We start from the raw sequence: 21,413 nt of genomic DNA on the forward strand, positions 1-21,413 counted from the left end.
AGACTAGTCCGATGAAACTACCTAATTCAACATTTTACTGTTCAAAACTATTAAATCACAGTAGCAAGCCTCAAAATTAAAACCTGAAGCTGAATTCCAACGGAATAAGTTTTAACAATAATTACAACTCAAATTTTAACATAGAAGTCAAATTACAATTGTTTTTAATAAACTAGAACTTTGAGAAAACAATTTTAGCCAAATTTTCAACATTTGAAGATAGTGTGTTTTGGACGTCAATGTCTTTAGAATTAACAGTTATTCCAATTTTAGTATAGTCATTCATATTGTTAAACTATTAATGTGTTCATAAATTCCTATGTTTATATATATTTTATTACTTAATTTTAGAATATAATTAAGCACAAATTTGTCAAAGCAAATCAAATATGACAGGTCTTAACCTTGAGATGATTATATAGGCTGAGGATGCTTGAAATTCAAGCGAAACATGTCCTAATAAAATAGTGTTGTAGCATTATGATCTAACAACATAAAACCAATTGTATTGAAAAGGTGGAATAAAAAAATCACAATATTGAAAGCATATTATGGCATTAGTAGACGAATCAGTTTGAGTGGTGTCTTTGAAAGTAGGAAATATCACAATATGAAGATAAAGTTGGAATACAAGAGGACAAATTGGGGAAAATATTCATTTATAGGAAGGGGAGTTAGGGATTTGAATAACTTACCAAGGGAGATGTTCAATAAATTTCCAATGTCATTGAAATAATTTAAGAAAAGGCTAGGAAAACAACAGATAGGGTATCTGCCACCTGGCCGACTGCCCTAAATGTAGATCAGTATTGATTGATTGATCTTGGAGCAGACGATTGTGGCACAGATGTTCCTTCTGAGGAATATCAATTTTCCTTCCCTCTGCAGATGGAACAAAACTCGCAGTCAAAAAAGCTAAGGCTGAATATTATTGGAATCACCATCATGAACGGACATGCCGTGGGTGAAGTAGTATTCATTCCTCTGATTCTAATCAACCCTTCGGATATACAGTTTCTATTTTGACGCCTGCAATTGCCTGTTTGAGTTTCACCATGTGAAAAGGTCAAGGACAATAGCTTAAAGTTGTAGGACACCATCTTCGAAAACGGTTCTTCTACCATTGTCAACTGTTGCGTGGATTGCTCAAGATCTGGAAAGGCAAACACTCTATACACTCTTAGTTTATCCGGAAGCTCTATAAGGAAAAATTAGTTTATTTTTTACATAATATGGTCTTTTATATTTTTTTAATATTATTTGTACCATCCACAAACCTGATATCTTAACTATTGTAAGTAACAATATTAAACATTAAATAATGTTTTTCATGCAATTTATGTATTTTAAAAAAAACTGAATGTGTTAATAAATATATTTACTTTCTATTTTGCTTTAAAATAAATGGTTTAAGAACATCTAATGGCTGACAAAAAACGTGGATGAAGCTGTGGGTACATTTTAGTGTGTAATGATTGTGCGGTTACCAGAGAAATGGTGAATATTTGGATGTCTGTTGGAAGAAGTAGGTTACGATTCACAGGGATCCCAACATTTGCAGGGAATTCACACTGGCTTTGTGGAAGGGGCAACCCTTTAAATAATGGAGAAGCGAGCACCCACCCCCACTTCTGAATATTAAGAGTCATCGCATACACGTCTGGCTATGTCGTAATCAGATTGGAGTGAACAAAGGAACAGTCAGAGATTATGTTCGAGTAAGCTGGAAATGAAGCTAAGAGAGTAGATTTCACGGTGGTAATAACAGTTATTAGGGCAGCAAACTAATTTTCCGCGTCAGTTACGGTATCCTTAAATAGATATCAGAAGTGATTGTATTAACCATTAGCCATTAGAGGCTTTAGGAAACAAACTAATTTTCTTTTAGTGGGAACAGTCAAAAAGATCCCAGTTCTAGATCACAGTATCAAATGACACGACAGTGTAGAATGTATATCGAAGGACAACAATTAACCTGTTCATGTGCACAGCTGCCGAGGACCACATCACCGACACTTAAGGAGACAACATCACAGATGGAACCAAGGACCTCTACTGTTGTCGCCGTTAGCTCCATGATGAACTTAATTCCTATGGGAGGACTCGAGGACCTGAACTGATGCACAGGATGTAAAACAGATAAGTCAATCAATTATAATAACAAGAGAGTAGTTTTCTCATTTCATTTTGTAAATATTAATTCACTAATGCTGTTTAAGGTAAGATCTTTTTATAGTGTGGTTTAACTTGAATGAGACAGGAGTGCGTGTTCATTAGGCTACTATTCAGAACTCACATGGCTGCTAGCAGAGGGTAAAGCAGGGAGCAATGGAGGGGGGAGAATGCTCTTCTTACCTCCAGACAGCTTAGCTGTTGTTTTCCTTCATAACCTCTTTACTTCTAGGTAGCTGAAAATATCAACTCACTCTTCAGACATTGTCCAAATGGCCTTCTTGGTGTTAATCAGAGCATATCTGTGCTCTTATTAAATCATCATTATTGCTCACTTTCCTGAGTTTTTCCCTCGATTTTTTCCCCTGTTATGACCTTATAGAACTTTCTTTGAGGGTGCACACAGTTTTACAACATTTTTTGCCTTCATTATGTCTTCTGTTCACAAGAAGTAGAAAATAATTTGTAGCAAAGCTAGGAAAATTAAAGGGAATATTATTAAACAATGTGATCAGGAAGCTAGAGAAGGTAGAAAACAGAAAAACAGCATCATTAGATATCATCCTGTTTGATTTTCAAACCATCATAATTAAATTAATAACAACAACAACAACAACAACATAGGGACATAGTGCACCCATCACCCAGTGGGAAATCACTGCAACCAGCCACCCGAGTACTGATGGGTAAACCGAAGCACGACGTATGGACGAAATGCCAAAATGAGCTGAACGTCAAGCACTCTACTTGGGTAGTAACTTGGTCGGTGCGAAAAATCACCGGTTCCACACAACAGTTTTTCAACTGTCAATATCATGGCTGAAAATTCAGCAGAAGCTACTATCCTAGGTTGTAACCAATCAACTGTCACCATGGATTACGTATGCAGGCATTTAGATCAATAATCAGTCAATCAATCAATAAATACTGATCTGCATTTAGGGCAGTTGCCCAGGTGGCAGATTCCCTATCTGTTGTTTTCCTAGCCTTTTTTAAAATTATTTTAGAGAAACTGGAAATTTATTGGAACATCTCCCTCGGTTAAGTTATTCCAATCCCTAACTCCCCTACCTATAAATGAATATTTGCCCCAATTTGTCCTCTTGAATTCCAACATCATCTTCATATTGTGATCTTTCCTACTTTTAAAGACACCGCTCTAGACCTGTTACAATTTCTTCTCATATTTCCAAAATTTTTGACTCAATAATTCTTGACAAGATCACACATCTCTTTAGAAACATCATCATTGATGAGCACATGGATTCTTTTTCAAGATGGTTAATTGCAGCAATCTTCTCTTTATTTTATCAGTTCCTCTTATATGCAATAGAGACCCACTTTCAGGTCGACTGTATTTTTACAAACTTCTCAAAAGCTTTTCACACTGTAGACCACGATATCTTGCTGCAAAAAACTAACAGGTTATGGAATTAAGGGGCCTCTCCTCTCCTGTTTTGAATCCTATCGTAAAAACCGCACAGAGCTCGTTAAAATAATGAATAATTTTTCTGCGCTTGCTGTTACCAACGGAGCTCCTCATGGATCTCACCTTGTTCCCTTACTCTTTACTCTCTACATAAATGGCATTAAAAATATACGTAAGAATACAGAATTGCTTTTAATTGCTGATGATGCAAAATATATATATATGTATATGAAAGTTAATTGTCCAATTGATTGTTTAAAATTTCAAGAAGATTTACATCATCTGGAAAAGTATTGTATGTAAAATGGGATGAAACTAATCATGAAAAATGTAAAAATAATATCTTTTTTTAAAACAAGGAGAAAATATTATTTCAGTACAAATTTAGTAATAACATTTTATGTCCTGTTTCACAAGTTAACAACCTTGGTGTTTTATTCAATTATAATCTGGGGACCCTGCACCAACATGCTTGGAGATATCGGAGACTCTAGGAAAGATCAGCCATACCACAAACGCCAACATTTCTTCACTACCTTTAATGTGAATTGTCTAAGCTAAGGGCAACTCACCAATACCTTGTCCCAACACCAAATTCTAATAGCAGTGATTCAGGAGACAAGATTTACAGATGAACAGGAGTTTACAGGATCTTCAAAGGTAAAGTTGGTTAATACATAATTAAATTATCACTCACCTAGGTTTTATAATCAACAGGGAGATTCTGGATTCAGTCAGACTTCAATCTCCCAAAAGAAGAGTCTCAACCCTCTCCTTCCGAAGTACCAATAAAATGGACACAGTACCATGAATGTGCATGCACCGATTAGTCAGGAAAACAAGAAAACCCCAGAAGAAACCTACAGATTCTGGAAAGAGCTCAGAGACGTCATCTCTACGATCCCAGACAAACATACAACCATCCTGCTCGAGTATTTGAACGTCTAGCTCACCAAAGAGAGGTAGTTCCAAAACGTATGTAATTATCTAGCTAACCGGAGAAAAAACTGCAATGGAGACAAGCTTGTGGAACTATGTACAGCATTCAATTTGGTTCTGAAATCAACCGTTTTTAGACACCCGTCCAGAAAGCAAAAAAATATTTTTTTTAAAAAAAACTTTGAAATCACCAAATCCCAATCTTGGCAAGTTCCATTTGATCTAAACAGATCCAAATAGTGAAAGGTCTAAGAAACACTGACCTAGATTCAAATCACTAACCAAAATAAAAATTAAGTTGCTCCTGCGAAACACTAGGAAGTGTCATTTGAGAAAGATCATTAGATTTGATACAGAAAAACTGGAATCTAGTTGGGAGTTCACCAGAAGCTAAAATCCATTAAAACCCAGAAGTGGGATGAATTACAGCAAATTATGAATTACAAGCCATAACAGCTAAGGAGACAATCACACTAACGAAGACAAGAAAACATGTCTATTGGAACAGCGACTGTGATGGTGCGGTACAGCAAAGACAGCTCACCTGGCAAAGATGGAACTCCTAAAAATTCAAACTGGGCAGACTTCCTGAACGAGACACAACATGCTGCGAAAAACATCTGCAGAAGAATAACACATCAAACTCCTATAGAACTTTCAGACAAAATCAAAGCAGGAAACGCTGTCCTGTGAGCCTATAGTTCACAAGCTCCACGCTATGCAAACGCTCCACCAAATTGTTTTATTTCCTAAGACGTTTGCTCTGCACAGCCTGACATTCTACTAAGCCCTATAAACAGAAGTCCTGTTCATCTTAAATTTTAAGGCTGTTAAAACTATTTCATATACTGTTTGTTGCACCTCGTCTATGTCAAAAATAACAGCCTCTTTCTTATAGTTGCACATCAAGCCTGTTTTACATGCTGGCCACTATTCTGTTCATCTTCTTTCCCTTCCACTTTAGAACATTTAATTATTTTACTTTTATGAGAATGTTTTAACACATTTGTGCAGTTTTCTCTCTTTCACCATCCATAATTAACCAGCACGCAATAATGCAAACAGCAGAATGTTGCTCTGTACAGGAAAAACGAGCATCAACATTTACAACAGAAACAGTGGTGGAAGTCCTGGACTTAAGTACTTTCCAAAAAAATGCAAATTTCCAAATTGGACTACCAAGGTTTCTATGCTCAATTGTGCAGCAAAGTTGCTAGATGTTCTTTACCAAGTCATCAACATTAGAGCACTGATATGTGTGTTTTTCACTCGCTTGTATTAGTTTGAAGGTCCTGGACTCGAGCGGAGAGCGCTTGGAACTATGTTGATGTTAAAAATTAAATAACTGGAAAGGAGGTTCAACCTATTCAATACTCAAAAGAAAGAAACGTAGCAATCACATTTCTATTTAAATGGGACCGGTTTCGACCTTAGTCTAGGTCATCATCAGCCATAAAAAACATGTAAAATGTTTATGAATGTTGGAGGTCAGTTTCACTCTCTGTTAGGCACAAAGACACGACACCACATTCTGTCCTGCACAAAGTCAAAACACTACCAATCAACATGCGAAGATCAAAAAGGCTTGAATTCGCAGATGAACAGATCTGTAGTAGAAAGCCGCCAGCTCCCGGTGATCAGCGCGGCACACTCAAGGTCACGCGCTGCGGCCAAACACCAAAGTAGAGTGGAGAACGTTTCGAAAGTCCAGAACCTGTCACGGCTGCGGGAAGCCAAGTACGTATATAAAAATATACGACGCCAATTAGTACAACCGAATGAGCACCCGTACTCCAGTTAAGTTCTTGGTAAACAGTTGACTTGAAAAAACAATTGTAGAGAGAAGAAAAAAATGTAGTAAAAAGCGCAATATCGGAAAACAAATGAAAACTTATATGCACAGTGCGCTATTTTTAAAAAGAAAAAATTTTTAGGTTATGATTGAAGTAGTCGAAGTTGGCGCAAGACAAAAATTTTTGAAAGAGGAGAATAAATTAAACGAGGAAGAGTGATAGTGAAATAAGAGAAAGAATAAAAGAAATTGAAGTTAGATGGTAATGAGGAAAGATAAGATAGGGAAATGAAGGAGGGGTAGTTTAAGGTGGGTTAGGAGGGTGGGTTATTGGAGGTAGAAAATGTGGGTGGGAACTATGTAAGATATGGAAAATAGAATTGGGGTTTTGGAATTTGGAATTTTTGAGAAGAAGAATTAGGAAGTCAAAAAGGATATTGGGTTTTTCAGAAATGTCGTTTAAATTGAAATTAGGGTTGAAGTACTGGTCAAGGTGGATAAAGCAATTTTCAGTAATGTTTAAGAGGGGGCCTTTGTTAATGATTTTAAGTATGTTTATGTCATTGTCAATACTGGTGAAACTATGTTTGGAGTCTTGTATGTGCTGTCCTATGGCAGAGAATCTGTTGTATTTAATGGCGTAGACATGTTCAGAGTACCTGATATTGAAGTTGCGGCCAGTTTGTCCGACGTAGGAGGAACTGCAGTTGTTGCATTTAAATCTGTATACACCAGATTTAGAAAAAGCATTAGACTTATTTAGAGATTTAGAGTTGTGTAAGATATCAAGACTTCTATTGTTAGTTCTAAAAGAAATTTTCATATTATGTTTTTTAAAGATATTAGTTATTTTATAAGCATCCTGAGTAAAAGTGAAGGTGGAAAAAGCAGTTGGTTTTATTGTGTCTTTAGATAAAGTGGTTTTTGGACGGTGTTTGAATTTGTTGATGATGCGGTTAATGAAGGAGTTGTTAAAGCCATTAAATTTAGCAATGTTGCGGATGGTGTTTAATTCATTATTTAAATCTTTTTTGGACATAGGGGTGTTGAAGGCACGAAAAATTAAGCTGTTATAAGTAGCACGTTTATGAGCTTGGGGGTGCGAAGAATCTTGTCTTATTGTAGTTGCTGTTTGGGTTGGTTTTCTGAAAATTTTGTAAGATAAAGAAGAAGGATGTCTAGTAATAGTTAGGTCTAGAAAATTAAGAGTTTGGTTGTGTTCTGATTCGAGGGTGAATTTAATGTTAGAGTCTAAGTTGTTGAGATGAAGAAGTGTAGAGGCTGCGTTGGTTGATTCCTCATTTAATATTACCAATGTGTCGTCGACATATCTCGCCCAAAAGAGGATGTTGGAGAAATTATTATTATTATTAATTCTTGTGTTTTCTAAGAAGTCGAGGTAAATTTCAGCAAGAATGCCAGAAGCAGGTGAGCCCATAGCCAAGCCATCTTGTTGATAAATGGTGTTGTCAAAGGTAAAATAATTATTGTTGAGAACTAATTTTAAAATAGACATGAAGTCTTGAATTTCAAGTTTACTTAGGTTACTGAATTTGTTTAGGTTGTTGTTTATAATGGGGAATAATTTTGGAATTGGAATACTAGGGTACATGTTGATAATGTCAAAAGAATGGAGAGAAAAATTTGGTTGGATTTCAAAATTTTTTAATTTGTTGATTAGATCAGAAGTGTTTTTGATAGATTTGTTGGATAAAAATCGATAATTTTTTAGTAAAAATTTTTGGATGAATTTAGAAGTGTTGTATAGGGGACTGGGTCTGTAATTCTTTTGACATTGTCAACATGTACCCTAGTATTCCAATTCCAAAATTATTCCCCATTATAAACAACAACCTAAACAAATTCAGTAACCTAAGTAAACTTGAAATTCAAGACTTCATGTCTATTTTAAAATTAGTTCTCAATAATAATTATTTTACCTTTGACAACACCATTTATCAACAAGATGGCTTGGCTATGGGCTCACCTGCTTCTGGCATTCTTGCTGAAATTTACCTCGACTTCTTAGAAAACACAAGAATTAATAATAATAATAATTTCTCCAACATCCTCTTTTGGGCGAGATATGTCGACGACACATTGGTAATATTAAATGAGGAATCAACCAACGCAGCCTCTACACTTCTTCATCTCAACAACTTAGACTCTAACATTAAATTCACCCTCGAATCAGAACACAACCAAACTCTTAATTTTCTAGACCTAACTATTACTAGACATCCTTCTTCTTTATCTTACAAAATTTTCAGAAAACCAACCCAAACAGCAACTACAATAAGACAAGATTCTTCGCACCCCCAAGCTCATAAACGTGCTACTTATAACAGCTTAATTTTTCGTGCCTTCAACACCCCTATGTCCAAAAAAGATTTAAATAATGAATTAAACACCATCCGCAACATTGCTAAATTTAATGGCTTTAACAACTCCTTCATTAACCGCATCATCAACAAATTCAAACACCGTCCAAAAACCACTTTATCTAAAGACACAATAAAACCAACTGCTTTTTCCACCTTCACTTTTACTCAGGATGCTTATAAAATAACTAATATCTTTAAAAAACATAATATGAAAATTTCTTTTAGAACTAACAATAGAAGTCTTGATATCTTACACAACTCTAAATCTCTAAATAAGTCTAATGCTTTTTCTAAATCTGGTGTATACAGATTTAAATGCAACAACTGCAGTTCCTCCTACGTCGGACAAACTGGCCGCAACTTCAATATCAGGTACTCTGAACATGTCTACGCCATTAAATACAACAGATTCTCTGCCATAGGACAGCACATACAAGACTCCAAACATAGTTTCACCAGTATTGACAATGACATAAACATACTTAAAATCATTAACAAAGGCCCCCTCTTAAACATTACTGAAAATTGCTTTATCCACCTTGACCAGTACTTCAACCCTAATTTCAATTTAAACGACATTTCTGAAAAACCCAATATCCTTTTTGACTTCCTAATTCTTCTTCTCAAAAATTCCAAATTCCAAAACCCCAATTCTATTTTCCATATCTTACATAGTTCCCACCCACATTTTCTACCTCCAATAACCCACCCTCCTAACCCACCTTAAACTACCCCTCCTTCATTTCCCTATCTTATCTTTCCTCATTACCATCTAACTTCAATTTCTTTTATTCTTTCTCTTATTTCACTATCACTCTTCCTCGTTTAATTTATTCTCCTCTTTCAAAAATTTTTGTCTTGCGCCAACTTCGACTACTTCAATCATAACCTAAAAATTTTTTCTTTTTAAAAATAGCGCACTGTGCATATAAGTTTTCATTTGTTTTCCGATATTGCGCTTTTTACTACATTTTTTTCTTCTCTCTACAATTGTTTTTTCAAGTCAACTGTTTACCAAGAACTTAACTGGAGTACGGGTGCTCATTCGGTTGTACTAATTGGCGTCGTATATTTTTATATACGTACTTGGCTTCCCGCAGCCGTGACAGGTTCTGGACTTTCGAAACGTTCTCCACTCTACTTTGGTGTTTGGCCGCAGCGCGTGACCTTGAGTGTGCCGCGCTGATCACCGGGAGCTGGCGGCTTTCTACTACAGATCTGTTCATCTGCGAATTCAAGCCTTTTTGATCTTCGCATGTTGATTGGTAGTGTTTTGACTTTGTGCAGGACAGAATGTGGTGTCGTGTCTTTGTGCCTAACAGAGAGTGAAACTGACCTCCAACATTCATAAACATTTTACATGTTTTTTATGGCTGATGATGACCTAGACTAAGGTCGAAACCGGTCCCATTTAAATAGAAATGTGATTGCTATGTTTCTTTCTTTTGAGTATTGAATAAGTTGAACCTCCTTTCCAGTTATTTAATTTTTAACATCAATAATTTCAATACGGAACAATGAAATTTTTATCTTTAAATACTATGTTGATGAGCGATCTATGCTCGCAAGAAGGACATTCGCAGGAAACAACAGGCATTAACTTGAAATGTTATTAGAAAATGATAAAATAATGCCTTTTTGTCTTGATCTGTCCTTTTATTACTTATACTTTATATTCTGTGCCATCTTCGTATTACAGACACTGAATCAATGAAAAAAAAAAGGTAATTTTTACCTTGTAAACAACATTAAATATAAAAACAAAATTCAGGAAACTCAATCGTCAAAAATTACCAGTGTTTCGCCCAGAGTGCGGCATGAGCTCATCAGTCGGCACTGCATTGTGCTTATCACATGTATGGCTTACAGTGGTGTCGCTACCGGCGTGCTAGCTGGCCAGTGTCTTGGAAAAGGTGCGGTATCCAACTGATGAGCCCATGCCGCACTATGGGCGAAACACTGGTAATTTTTGACGATTGAGTTTCCTGAATTTGATTTTTAGCTATCTCAATCGGAAGCCATATTTTGGTCATGCTAGCCCACGAGGGCAATATAGCAAGTGGAGATGTAATTCTCCCCTAGTACGTCGGCACTGCATTGTGCTTATCACATGCATGGCTTGCAGTGGTGTTGCTACCGGCGTGCTAGCCAGCCGGTCTCTTGGAAAAGGTGCAGTATCCAACTGATGAGCCCATGCCGCACTGTGGGCAAAACACTGGTAATTTTTTACTATTGAGTTTTCTGAATTTTATTTTTAGCTATCTCAATCGGAAGCCATATTTTGGTCATGCTAGCCCAGGAAGGCAACATAGCAAGTGGAGATGCAATTCTCTCCTAGTACGTCGGCACTGCATTGTGCTTATCACATGTATGGCTTGCAATGGTGTCGCTACCGGCGTGCTACCCGGCCAGTGTCTTTGAAAAGGTGGGGTATCCAACTGATGAGCCCATGTCGCACTCTGGGCGAAACATTGGTAATTTTTGACGATCGAGTTTCCTGAATTTTATTTTTAGCTATCTCAATCGGAAGCCATATTTTGGTCAACATTAAATATAATTATATTTAACCGTACTAGGTTATATTGTGTGGGGGTTTGGCTCTGAATTGAGTAGGGGCTAAATATAACCCTGCATAAGACAATGGGGTGGGGGACTTTAACCCCAACACGGCGCGTCCCATATGGCTGATAGGGGATGTTCCTGTAATATGCAGGACAGGTGTGAATAAGACAATGCCAAAAAAGCAACCGCAGATCAACTGAGGTCAAGAGAAAAATGGTCAACGGTCTCAAAGGCAGAAAAACCTAGTGGAGTCAACCACTGAAAAAAAAAAATAATAATAATAATAATAATAATATTTTTGGACTAACAATCTGATCCTACTTTGGAATGTTATTCCTACCCTTGAAACACACAATTTCAATCGCAGAATGGAAAAGCCGCCGAAAGAAAGCACTATCCCAGGTGGCAGCTCGGAAGAGAAATCCACCATTGTGTTATGCAGTGCATCGGGACCTAGAACTCTGGGGAGTCCCAACCTCTGCAGTAAGGATGAGTTGGAGCATCCTCGGAATCCATCCAGGCTTAAGTTTTTTGCAGGCACTTTGAATGTAAATTCTTTGTTGAAGGTTGGTAAACAGAAGGAATTAGAACTATTTCTAGATAGAAACAAAATTCAAATTTTAGCAGTACAAGAGATGAGATATTTGGATAAGAATGTGATAGAAACAAAAGATTATCGAATTTTCAAAGGTAAACATGCGATTAGAATTGTGAAAGGAATGACACTCTTGGGAACAACAGCCTTTTATGTCCATAAAAGATTATTACTGAATTCAAATCCCACTCAGAAAGGATATCTCTTTTAACAATGAACTGCAAAAATAAACAATATACTTTTATTTACTGTCATGCACCAATAAATGAAGACAAAAAAAGAACCCAAGTAAAGTAGACAAATTATGGACACTACTGGATGATGAATTATCTAAAATTCCAAAATCAAATGTGATATTACTTGAAGATTTCAATGCCCAAGTAGGAAGAGAGAGAATTCATAGACCAATTGTGGAAGAATATGCTCCACACCAAAGAACAAACATCAATGGAATTAGATTAATTACTATCTGTAAAAACTTTCAACTGAAGTTAATGTCAACTTTCTTCAAGAAATTCCCAAGAAAAGCTAAAACATGGATTTCTCTAAATCCATTACTAGGTGAATTTCAACTGGATCATATAGCTATATCCATAAGAAACATGGAAGAAATTATGAATGTCAAGATAGTAAGAAGCAGAGAATTTGATTCTGACCACTACTTGTCTAAAATCAAACTAAAATTCTTACCCAACAGAAATCACAGAAGAGGGGGAAAAGTAAACAAATATAACACAAATATACAAGTTACACAAATAACATTGGAAACATTTCAGGAAAAAATAAAAGTATCTCATAATAATAATGTTATTGGCTTTACGCCCCACTAACTACTTTTTTGGTTTTCAGAGACCCTGAGATGCCGGAATTTAGTCTCGCAGGAGTCCTTTTACGTGCCAGTAAATCTATCGGCATGAGGCTGACGTATTTGTGCACCTTCTAATACCACAGGACTGAGCCACGATCAAATCTGCCAAGTTGGGGTCAGCGCCTCAACCGTCCGAGCCACTCAGCCCGGCTAAAAGCATCTCATCATGGGAAGAGGGAAGATTTATCTAAAGAAATAACCAATGCAGCCCAGAAAATATCTGGACTAGTCAAACCTAAAAAGACACCTTGCTGGAATCAAATATGTGAAGATGCATTACAAGAGAGAACAAAACAATGGAAAAAAAAAAAAAAAAAATCCTTTGGAAAGACTGAGCACTATGACCAATTCAAATAGCAAAGGAAAGACACTGCTAGAATAATAAGGTCATCTGATGTGATCTGTTCGCTATTTCCTGATGAACCTCCATAATATTCTAGGATTTCACAGTACATCAGGATCCTTTAAACTATCATCTCTGTCAATAATATCCTTATCTTCATTGTTTTGTTTACCAACAACGAGATTTTCTTTAGAAGAAAACAAGTCTTTAAGAACATGATCCACCATCTTGGAAATGTGGATTGTGATTGTTTACTGCGGAGACATGTGGCTTGTTATAAAAATACAGCTGAATTATGCTACCATCTCTCCTTAAATCGACTAAATTCTTCAATAACAGGAAACTTCATGTTGGATATAGTTGTTTACAACAAAGAACTGAAAAATCCAAAATATGAGGGTTATCACTTTTTACCCGCAAGGTTTTTGAATTCTTGAATAAGGAGCCGGTACTTAAATTTCAAAATTGATCTCTGCTGACACAATCAGCTGCCGAGCTAGTGGCAAATCTAGTACCATCAAAGACATTATTAAGGAGAAAATAAACTGTTGGGAGTTCTCACTTCACAACGTCGAGTTCACCAATGTTAGCGATCATGCACAACTTCCTTCCGGCATTCGGCACACCAATGAGGATATAATTGCAACTAATTTCTTTTTTCTTTCTTTCTTTCTTTCTTTCTTTTGTACAGAACTACCTGAGCAAGCCACTGGTGAAGAAGTATTTCTTATGAATAATCAATATGTGCTCCATAATGAATTAAAATTTAAAGATTGTGTTAGGGTTTATACAGATAGGTGTCTTTGACAAGTGGAGTGAAAATATTTGTGGCTACAGTCCACTAAGCAAATCCTAACATTGTCTCATTCACCGCAAAACCATTGCAAAAAGTCATGAAATTCATCAAATCACAGCTTCTAAATGAAAGACCTAAAAACTAATAATGTTATTTGCTTTACGTCCCACTAACTACCTTTACGGTTTTCGGAGACGCTGAGTTGCCAGCTTTTTTTCCTGCAGTTCCTTTACGTGCCAGTAAATCTACCAACACGAGGCTGATGTATTTGAGCACCTTCAAATACCACCGGACTGAGCCAGGATCCAACCTGCCAAGTTGGGTTCAGAAGGCCAGCGCCTCAACCGTCTGAGCCACTCAGCCCCGCAGACTTAAAATTAATCAGAAATGAAATCAGAATACACTATAGTCTCATCTATTACTCGTGCAACTTTTAGTGATACCTGGCCCCTTTAGTGCTGAATCGGTAGACCTCTTGTTATCTTCGAGATTCGTATTGGCAACCTTTGAAACACAAACTATGAATCGCTTATGCATCGCCGTGAGACATCTGGCGTGCACTTTACGTGCTAGTACTGTTGTTGGTTACACAGCAAAGTTAAACTATAGAATTCATGCTAGGAACAAGATTCGCATCGAGAAATGTTACATACTATTATATAATGTGTGTGTGTGACACAGTTGTTGGCTTACGATAATAAAGGTTTAGAATATTCATATCGATCGATCTTATTATCGATTCAATTCAGATTTCATTACCATTCAGTTGCAGTATTACTGGAACCGGGAGAGTTCCCGCCTTACTCCTCAACCCTGTAAACACCAGGTAACACTAAAAGTTGTGCGAGTAATAGATACAGGAGAATAATGGTTACCAAGCTTAAAAGTGTTGATGCAATGTACAGCGATGGTGAGAATTATATTTGTTGGTTGTTGGGGGAAAAAAAATTAGAAAACAAGCAAGCTTTCCTGTTCAGTCGGTTGAGTAAGAAACTCATTACTGAGTGAAGGACTGCTCTGGCAGTATAAGGAATTGAACTTGGGCCCTGGGAACGGCAGCGAACTGTGCTAACCATTACGTTGCGGAGGCGGACATTCTTAACTTGCTTACAATGCGTGGGTCGGATATACGAAGCTGTTCACCTATTTGTGTGATGTCATTGGAGCTGGAGTACGTTATGAAGGCAGACATTTCTTAATTACAAAACACAGACATATCGCACGACTTTGATGCGTGCTTACAGTGCATGGGTCAGACGGACGAAACTATTCACCTATTTGTACAACGTAACCATTGTTGTTCTCTGATGAATTACGTTGGGGGATCTTACATGCGAGCTTTGAAATTTTTCATTTCTTGTCTCTAAAAGCCAGGGGGTCTAATACATGAGGGGATCTATTACACGAGAAAATACCGTAAAACAATGAAGATCTATATACAGATTAATGACGAAATGAAACAAATTTTTACCTTATCTTTTTGAGTGCTGCGCCCTGCTCGAGGTTTCCTCCGCACACCTTCTGATTTCTTCAAAGCATTTGCAACAGCTACCTTTGAAGGTGATTTTCCTGTTGGCGTTGGAGCTGGAGTTGTAGATGCCGACATCTGACTCGGAACAGCAGCAGCAATTGAAGTCTGAGTAGGAAGTTTTTCAAACTTGGCTTTATCCTTTGAAGACTTTGGAGCGGGTGCTGCTGTTGGCTTCTTTGATTCCGACTCCTTTGTAACCTCTCTTGGAGCATCTCTTAAAACTTCCTTTGTAGGTTCCTTCCCAACATCCTTTCCGGATTCCTTTGATGAATCCTTACCAGAGCTCTTCCTGGTAACTTTCAAGGCAGCTATCTTCAATTTCAGGCCTCCCTGCATTAAAAGAACTCAATTTTAGTATATTTAAGTATCAGTTCGAAATGAAGTTAAGAAAATTACAAAAAAGCATGAATACTGCCAAAGAAATAATCCCATCTCCATAACTAAACGACAGAATGCAAATTTAAAACATCACAGGAATTGGCAGAGTACAATTTCTTACCCTGATGTGAGGAATGTACTTACAAATAATTCAGATTACAAGCTCATTACTAGTAACTTACGAGAATAGTTATTACACCCAAATCATATTCCAACAGTGTAACGAATATGGCAATTATAATAATTTATCTTTTATTCAATATCTACTCTAAGATCATTCCATTTCAAAAGAAAGGTACATCATTGTTCCAATAACATGAATTAAAAAAAAGTTCTGCACCAACATTTCTGAAAAATGTCAGGAAGTTACATCAGCAAAATTAGCCTGTACTGAATTAAAAAAGAAAAATGCACCGAGACTGATTTCAAAAAGGCATTTCATTGGACATATGCTTAAGCAAAGTAAGCACTCTTGTAGTTATACGTGACCATTGATACTGCGCTGGGATCACACCCATCCAAACTGGCGGGGTTGACTTTTCATTTCAAAAATCCCGCGTGCATTGGCCAAGTTTCCAGCTGCAGCTGCTTTGGTGAGAAACTAGTGATAATGCCACTTGGCTATAACACCATCATATCTATTGTTTACAGGCCTGCTACCCACTGAAATTGAGCATTTCCTGCTTCAATACCAAAATTTATAGTGTAAAAGAATTTTAATAAACACATGTTTGATGTCTGTCTAAATATGATATTATTTCTCTAAAAGGGAGGCAATGGCCATATACATTTTGTGATTAATTGCTGTAATATATTGTTAGTAACTTTTTTAGTGCAAGTGTACTACATGGATCAGTCACGATTACAAATGGTGCAAAACACTTTTTTTAACTCCACCTTATTCAAATGGTTGTTGAGGCAAGAGGAATTGGAAAAAAAATATATCAAGTTATAGAATGTTTTAGAACCAAAGCAACCTTCAGTGAAAGGCATCCATCAACTACAGGGTGAAAAATTACAAACAACTACCGACAGGAGGCCCTTCACTTGCCTGCTCAAAGTTCGTCTCGCGGATGGAGAAGGTCTGGTGAGTGTGAGAGGACCGACTGGAGTGCCCACTGCGTGATGAGCAAGAGCTGCTTCCAGACTCTGAATCTGAATCCGTCCAGCTGCACGACTCACTTTCTGACCCCTGTAGCACAAAAGCATACCACTGGAGTCCATGTAAAAACCTACATGACAAAAAATAAAAGCGCCCCATCTACTGCTGGTTTCAACACCTGTATATGTAGAAAATATTTCAAGTAAATTCTAGTATATTATATTTAGCAAGGCAAGAGTATGAGGAATTATCCAACTATGGAATCAAAGGATCCATAAATGTCAGTTTATTGCTCTAGTAGCGATGTTTACTTATAAATGATTCACACTAACATAAATGATACAGAAGGTCCGGAAAAGTCACATGTGGTATAATCAAAGTAAATATTTTAATTACTTAAGCTGATATTAATATAATGGGCAGTAAAATGAAAATAGGCCATCTGCAAAAAAGTTTAGAACTTTTTGTACCTCAAAAGAATGGGGTAGCTGGAGTATGGGGCCACAATTAATCCACGGCGCTATAAAGACATGTTGCAAAGAATAAGGTGTGCCAAAAGACAAAACGCCAGGGCATGCTAACAAACGTCATTACCACCTTTGTGAAGAATTAACTCCAGAGATTTGGGTGGGGAATTCTTCAACAACTTTCCTACAGACTCAACCTCATTCCATGTGATTTTCACATCTTCGGGGAGCTGAAGAAAGAAAGACAATTGTAGACATTGGTTTGCATCAGATGACAACGCATGTGACTGGGTACATATGTAGTTCCACCAGCAGCCTGCCAGCTTTTTCAAGGATGGGAATAACTGTCTCACCATCCAGGGGGATAAATATCTTAACAGTTCTGGTGATTGTACTCTTGAGGTAAAAAAGGTTCCATTATAGTTCTCCCTACAGGTGACCAGTTTTCATTTCACTGCCCCTTATAACTAACATTTTGTAACTGTAAAGCTATAACATTAGTTCATAACTCATAATACACACATTTTTATTACAATACATTAATAAACTTTGCTACTGTTAAAACAGTGCTCATCAATACTTCCAATTTACAATAGCATTCAGAGGCAGTTATGGGTAGAGTAACTTGATACCTCAATGGCACAACCATGTTCTTCAAATACTGTTAGATAACATAAATTATTATGAGTATTTTGTATCTAAATGAAGAATGGAAGTAATTTCATACAATTAATGAGACTTTTGATAAAGATGTACAGTATAATATCCTAGTTAACAATAAAGTTCACCTTTATTAACATTAACAGCTTGACAACTGCTAATGAACAAGGACAATGCACTGTACACCAAGACAACAGGCTCCATCAGAAATTCATACCAAAGACCACAACATTTTAGGAAATAAGTATGTAAACAAAATTTGACATCAACAGCCTGATACCTGTGGATGTGTTGTTGTAATAAAAGACCCATGAGAGAGGATGTTAACAAAGTCTAATTGGCAAGTCTCCTTATGGTGAAGATGAAGTGATTTATAATAACGGACAAGTAGAACAGCGAGTTCTTTTTTTCTCACTCCCTGTCCCCGGCGGGTCAAGCATCAATACATTTCTGAATTACAAACTTCACTCTGTTCGAATTTGAGTACTGTAGTTTTGAAAGTTAGAAAAAGTTTAAACATAGTTACAAGATGGTACTGCCACTGAAATTCCTTCAAGTATACCCAACATCGAATCAATAATATTATCCTCTCGGTTAACTAAGTAAACATATGGGCACCTTGGGCTGGAGCTCAGTACAAAGTTGCTGTTGGTTTTATCGCAGCAGTGACCATACGTCCACATGCGTGCACCTCGGTGCTTCAAGTTTCTGCCGCAACAAGCAGTACCGTACAAGCCTGGCGGGTTGAAGGACAGTTAGAAAAGGGCCGCTGGGGCAATATGGCGGAAAAGTGTCTCCCCCAACAGGTATATAATGTATTATTTCAATTGTTTATTGTGCATTTGTTGTATTTTACAGCTTAGCATTAAGAGGAAATCACAAGGAACAGTATGATATCGATCCGCATGTCTTCAGTGAAATCCAAACACAGTTTTCTTAAGTTCTTTTGTGATGAACACTACCATAATACTACATATGTATTGCAATATGTTGTAGTCCTATTTCAAACTAACTCTTCTTTTCCTCCCTAATACGTTATGGTTTTATTCAACAGTAAGTATTCCTTGGTTTAAAATACATTTACAACAACAACAACAACAACAACAACAACAACAACAACAATAATAATAATAATAATAATAATAATAATAATAATAATAATAATAATAATAATAATATACCATATATTGGTATTATAAATTTTACTCATTCAGAACCAATATTCCAGTGCCCTATGGGAATCAACATCTATATTCTCTAAAGAGCTCATCTGGTTTTACCAGCACCACGTCCAGGATATTTTCCCCTCTAGTTGGTTCCACCACTTTCTGAATCAGCTGTCCTTCCCATATTAGCTTATTTGCCATTTGTTGGTCATACTTCCTGTCATTCGTATTTCCTTCCCAATTGACATTTGGTAAATTCAGATCTCCCGCTACAATCACATTCCTTTCCATGTCGTTTCCCACATAGCTGATTATCTTATCAAATAATTCTGAATCAGTGTCAGCGCTACCCTTTCCCGGAATGTTCACTCCAAAAATGAGCCTTACACCTAGAATTTCATATTTGTCACCTTTAACTTTTTCGTAGCTTACAAATTCTTCTTTCACCAGAATGAATACTCCCCTTCCCACCATTTCTATCCTATCTCTATGATACACTCTCCAGTTCTGTGAGAAAATTCCTGCATCCATTATATCATTTCATTTCTCAGACATGATTCAACTTCTATTACAATGTCTGGTAAGTATATATCTATTAAATTACTTAATTCTATACTTTACGATACTTCTACAGTTCAATACTAACATTTTTATGTCATCCCTACTTGACTTCCAGGTCTCTGTACCCTTATCACCGCTCCCTAGACCAGCCCGTTTCCCTGAGTGTATCTCCCTACTACCCTTCCAAACAAATTTCCTAACTTATACATACTACTGCGGTTTAAGTGAAAGCCATCTGAGCGCAGATCCCTATCTCCTACCCACCCATTAAGATCTAGAAACCTCACTCCCAGTTTCCCACATACCCACTCCATAGTTTCATTTAAATCCCCAATCATCCTCCAGTCAGTATCCCTCCTACACAGCATTCCACTGATAACAATCTCCACTTCCTTAAACTGCACCTGTGCTGCATTTACCAGACCCCAGACATCCCCCACTATGTTGGTACTTATACCAGCTTGCCTTACGTTGTTGGTACCAACATGAAACACTTCCACCTTCTCCTTCCCCTCCTCCTTCTCTTCTACTTTCATCAACATCTGCCTCAACCTAATTTCTGGATAACACTCTACCCTGGTTCCCTTTCCTCTACACACTTTTCCCACATGTCTAACAATGGAATCCCCCATGGCCAGAGCCTCAACCCTACCCACCTCATTTGATCCCCTACCCTACTGGTCAGCCCTACCTTTCTTGATAGCTGCACAAGCTATTTCCTCCTCCCTTTTCTCCCTCCCATGACCTTGTTTTACCTGTCTTTTCCTATCCTCTACTCTACATCTCTCTTTCCTACCTTTTCCCTTCCTCCTACTTCCACACATCTCAGCAACAGTTCCCTCTTCCACATCTTCCTTCTGTTGTTCTACCTGGAGTGACTGGTACCAATTTCTCACAGACACCTGTCCTGAATTCTGGTCCTGAAGAGAGCCCTTAGCCTGCAATCTCCTACCCCTTCGAACATTTGACCACCTGTCTTCTAATATTCCCTCCTTTCTTTCCCATCCCTCTTTTAAACCTACTGTAACCTGTACATTGTTTGAGGGAGGCCTACCTTCCTTCCGATCTTCTGTGAGAATCCTAATTATCTCCCTCAAACTCTCCAACTCGGCCCTCATATCCCTCAATGCCTCGCCACACCCACAGTTCCTACACTTGCACTCCTTAGCCATTCTTTACGGAAAAAATTAAAAGAAAAGGAAAAATAAAATAACTTCTTATATGCAAAAAAAAAAAAAAAAAAAAAAAAAGAACGGAAAGAAATATTGTCTAGGATAATACTCAAAGATCACACAACAATAAGGCAATTAACATACTACTACACTACAATACTACTTCGGGCCGGTTCTACCATCTGCTGGTAAAGTGGCTGGCAGCTGCCCGGGAGGTAAACTACCTGGAGGTGTAAATCGGCTGGTACTTTGGCTTGCGTCCAACCACCTCCGCGCAAGCGCTAGGTAGCTACCCGGAGCTAGACACCGATATACAAAGATGGCTAGACTGATTTTCAGCGATTTCTCGCTTTCGAGTGTGGTGCTATCTATCGTCAGATGCATGAAACCCATTTTGATTGTCTTATTTCCCTGTGCTTGCGTCTGCTGATTATCACCAAAAAGCCTAATAAGGGGAGTCTTAAGAGTTATGGACAACGATTCATGTCCAGCTTTC

The 21,413-nt window shown here is 37.4% G+C and overlaps 1 protein-coding gene across 4 annotated transcripts in view; it reads right to left on the minus strand.

Annotated features, from left to right (window-relative positions):
- LOC136857941 (uncharacterized) overlaps positions 1-21,413 on the minus strand; it is a 289,038-nt gene that overhangs the window by 123,508 nt on the left and 144,117 nt on the right. For 3 of the 4 annotated variants that reach the window (XM_068225370.1, XM_068225369.1, XM_068225371.1), the window contains exons 6-7: positions 16,841-16,981; positions 15,352-15,741 (exon numbers count right to left, since the gene is read on the minus strand). In XM_068225370.1, the coding sequence (XP_068081471.1) occupies positions 15,352-15,741; positions 16,841-16,981 (531 nt within the window). The remainder of the gene's footprint in view (positions 1-15,351; positions 15,742-16,840; positions 16,982-21,413) is intronic. The other variant, XM_068225372.1, reaches the window with a different exon arrangement.

Source organism: Anabrus simplex, chromosome 1 (genome assembly GCF_040414725.1).
Source record: "Anabrus simplex isolate iqAnaSimp1 chromosome 1, ASM4041472v1, whole genome shotgun sequence".
Lineage (NCBI taxonomy): Eukaryota > Metazoa > Arthropoda > Insecta > Orthoptera > Tettigoniidae > Anabrus > Anabrus simplex.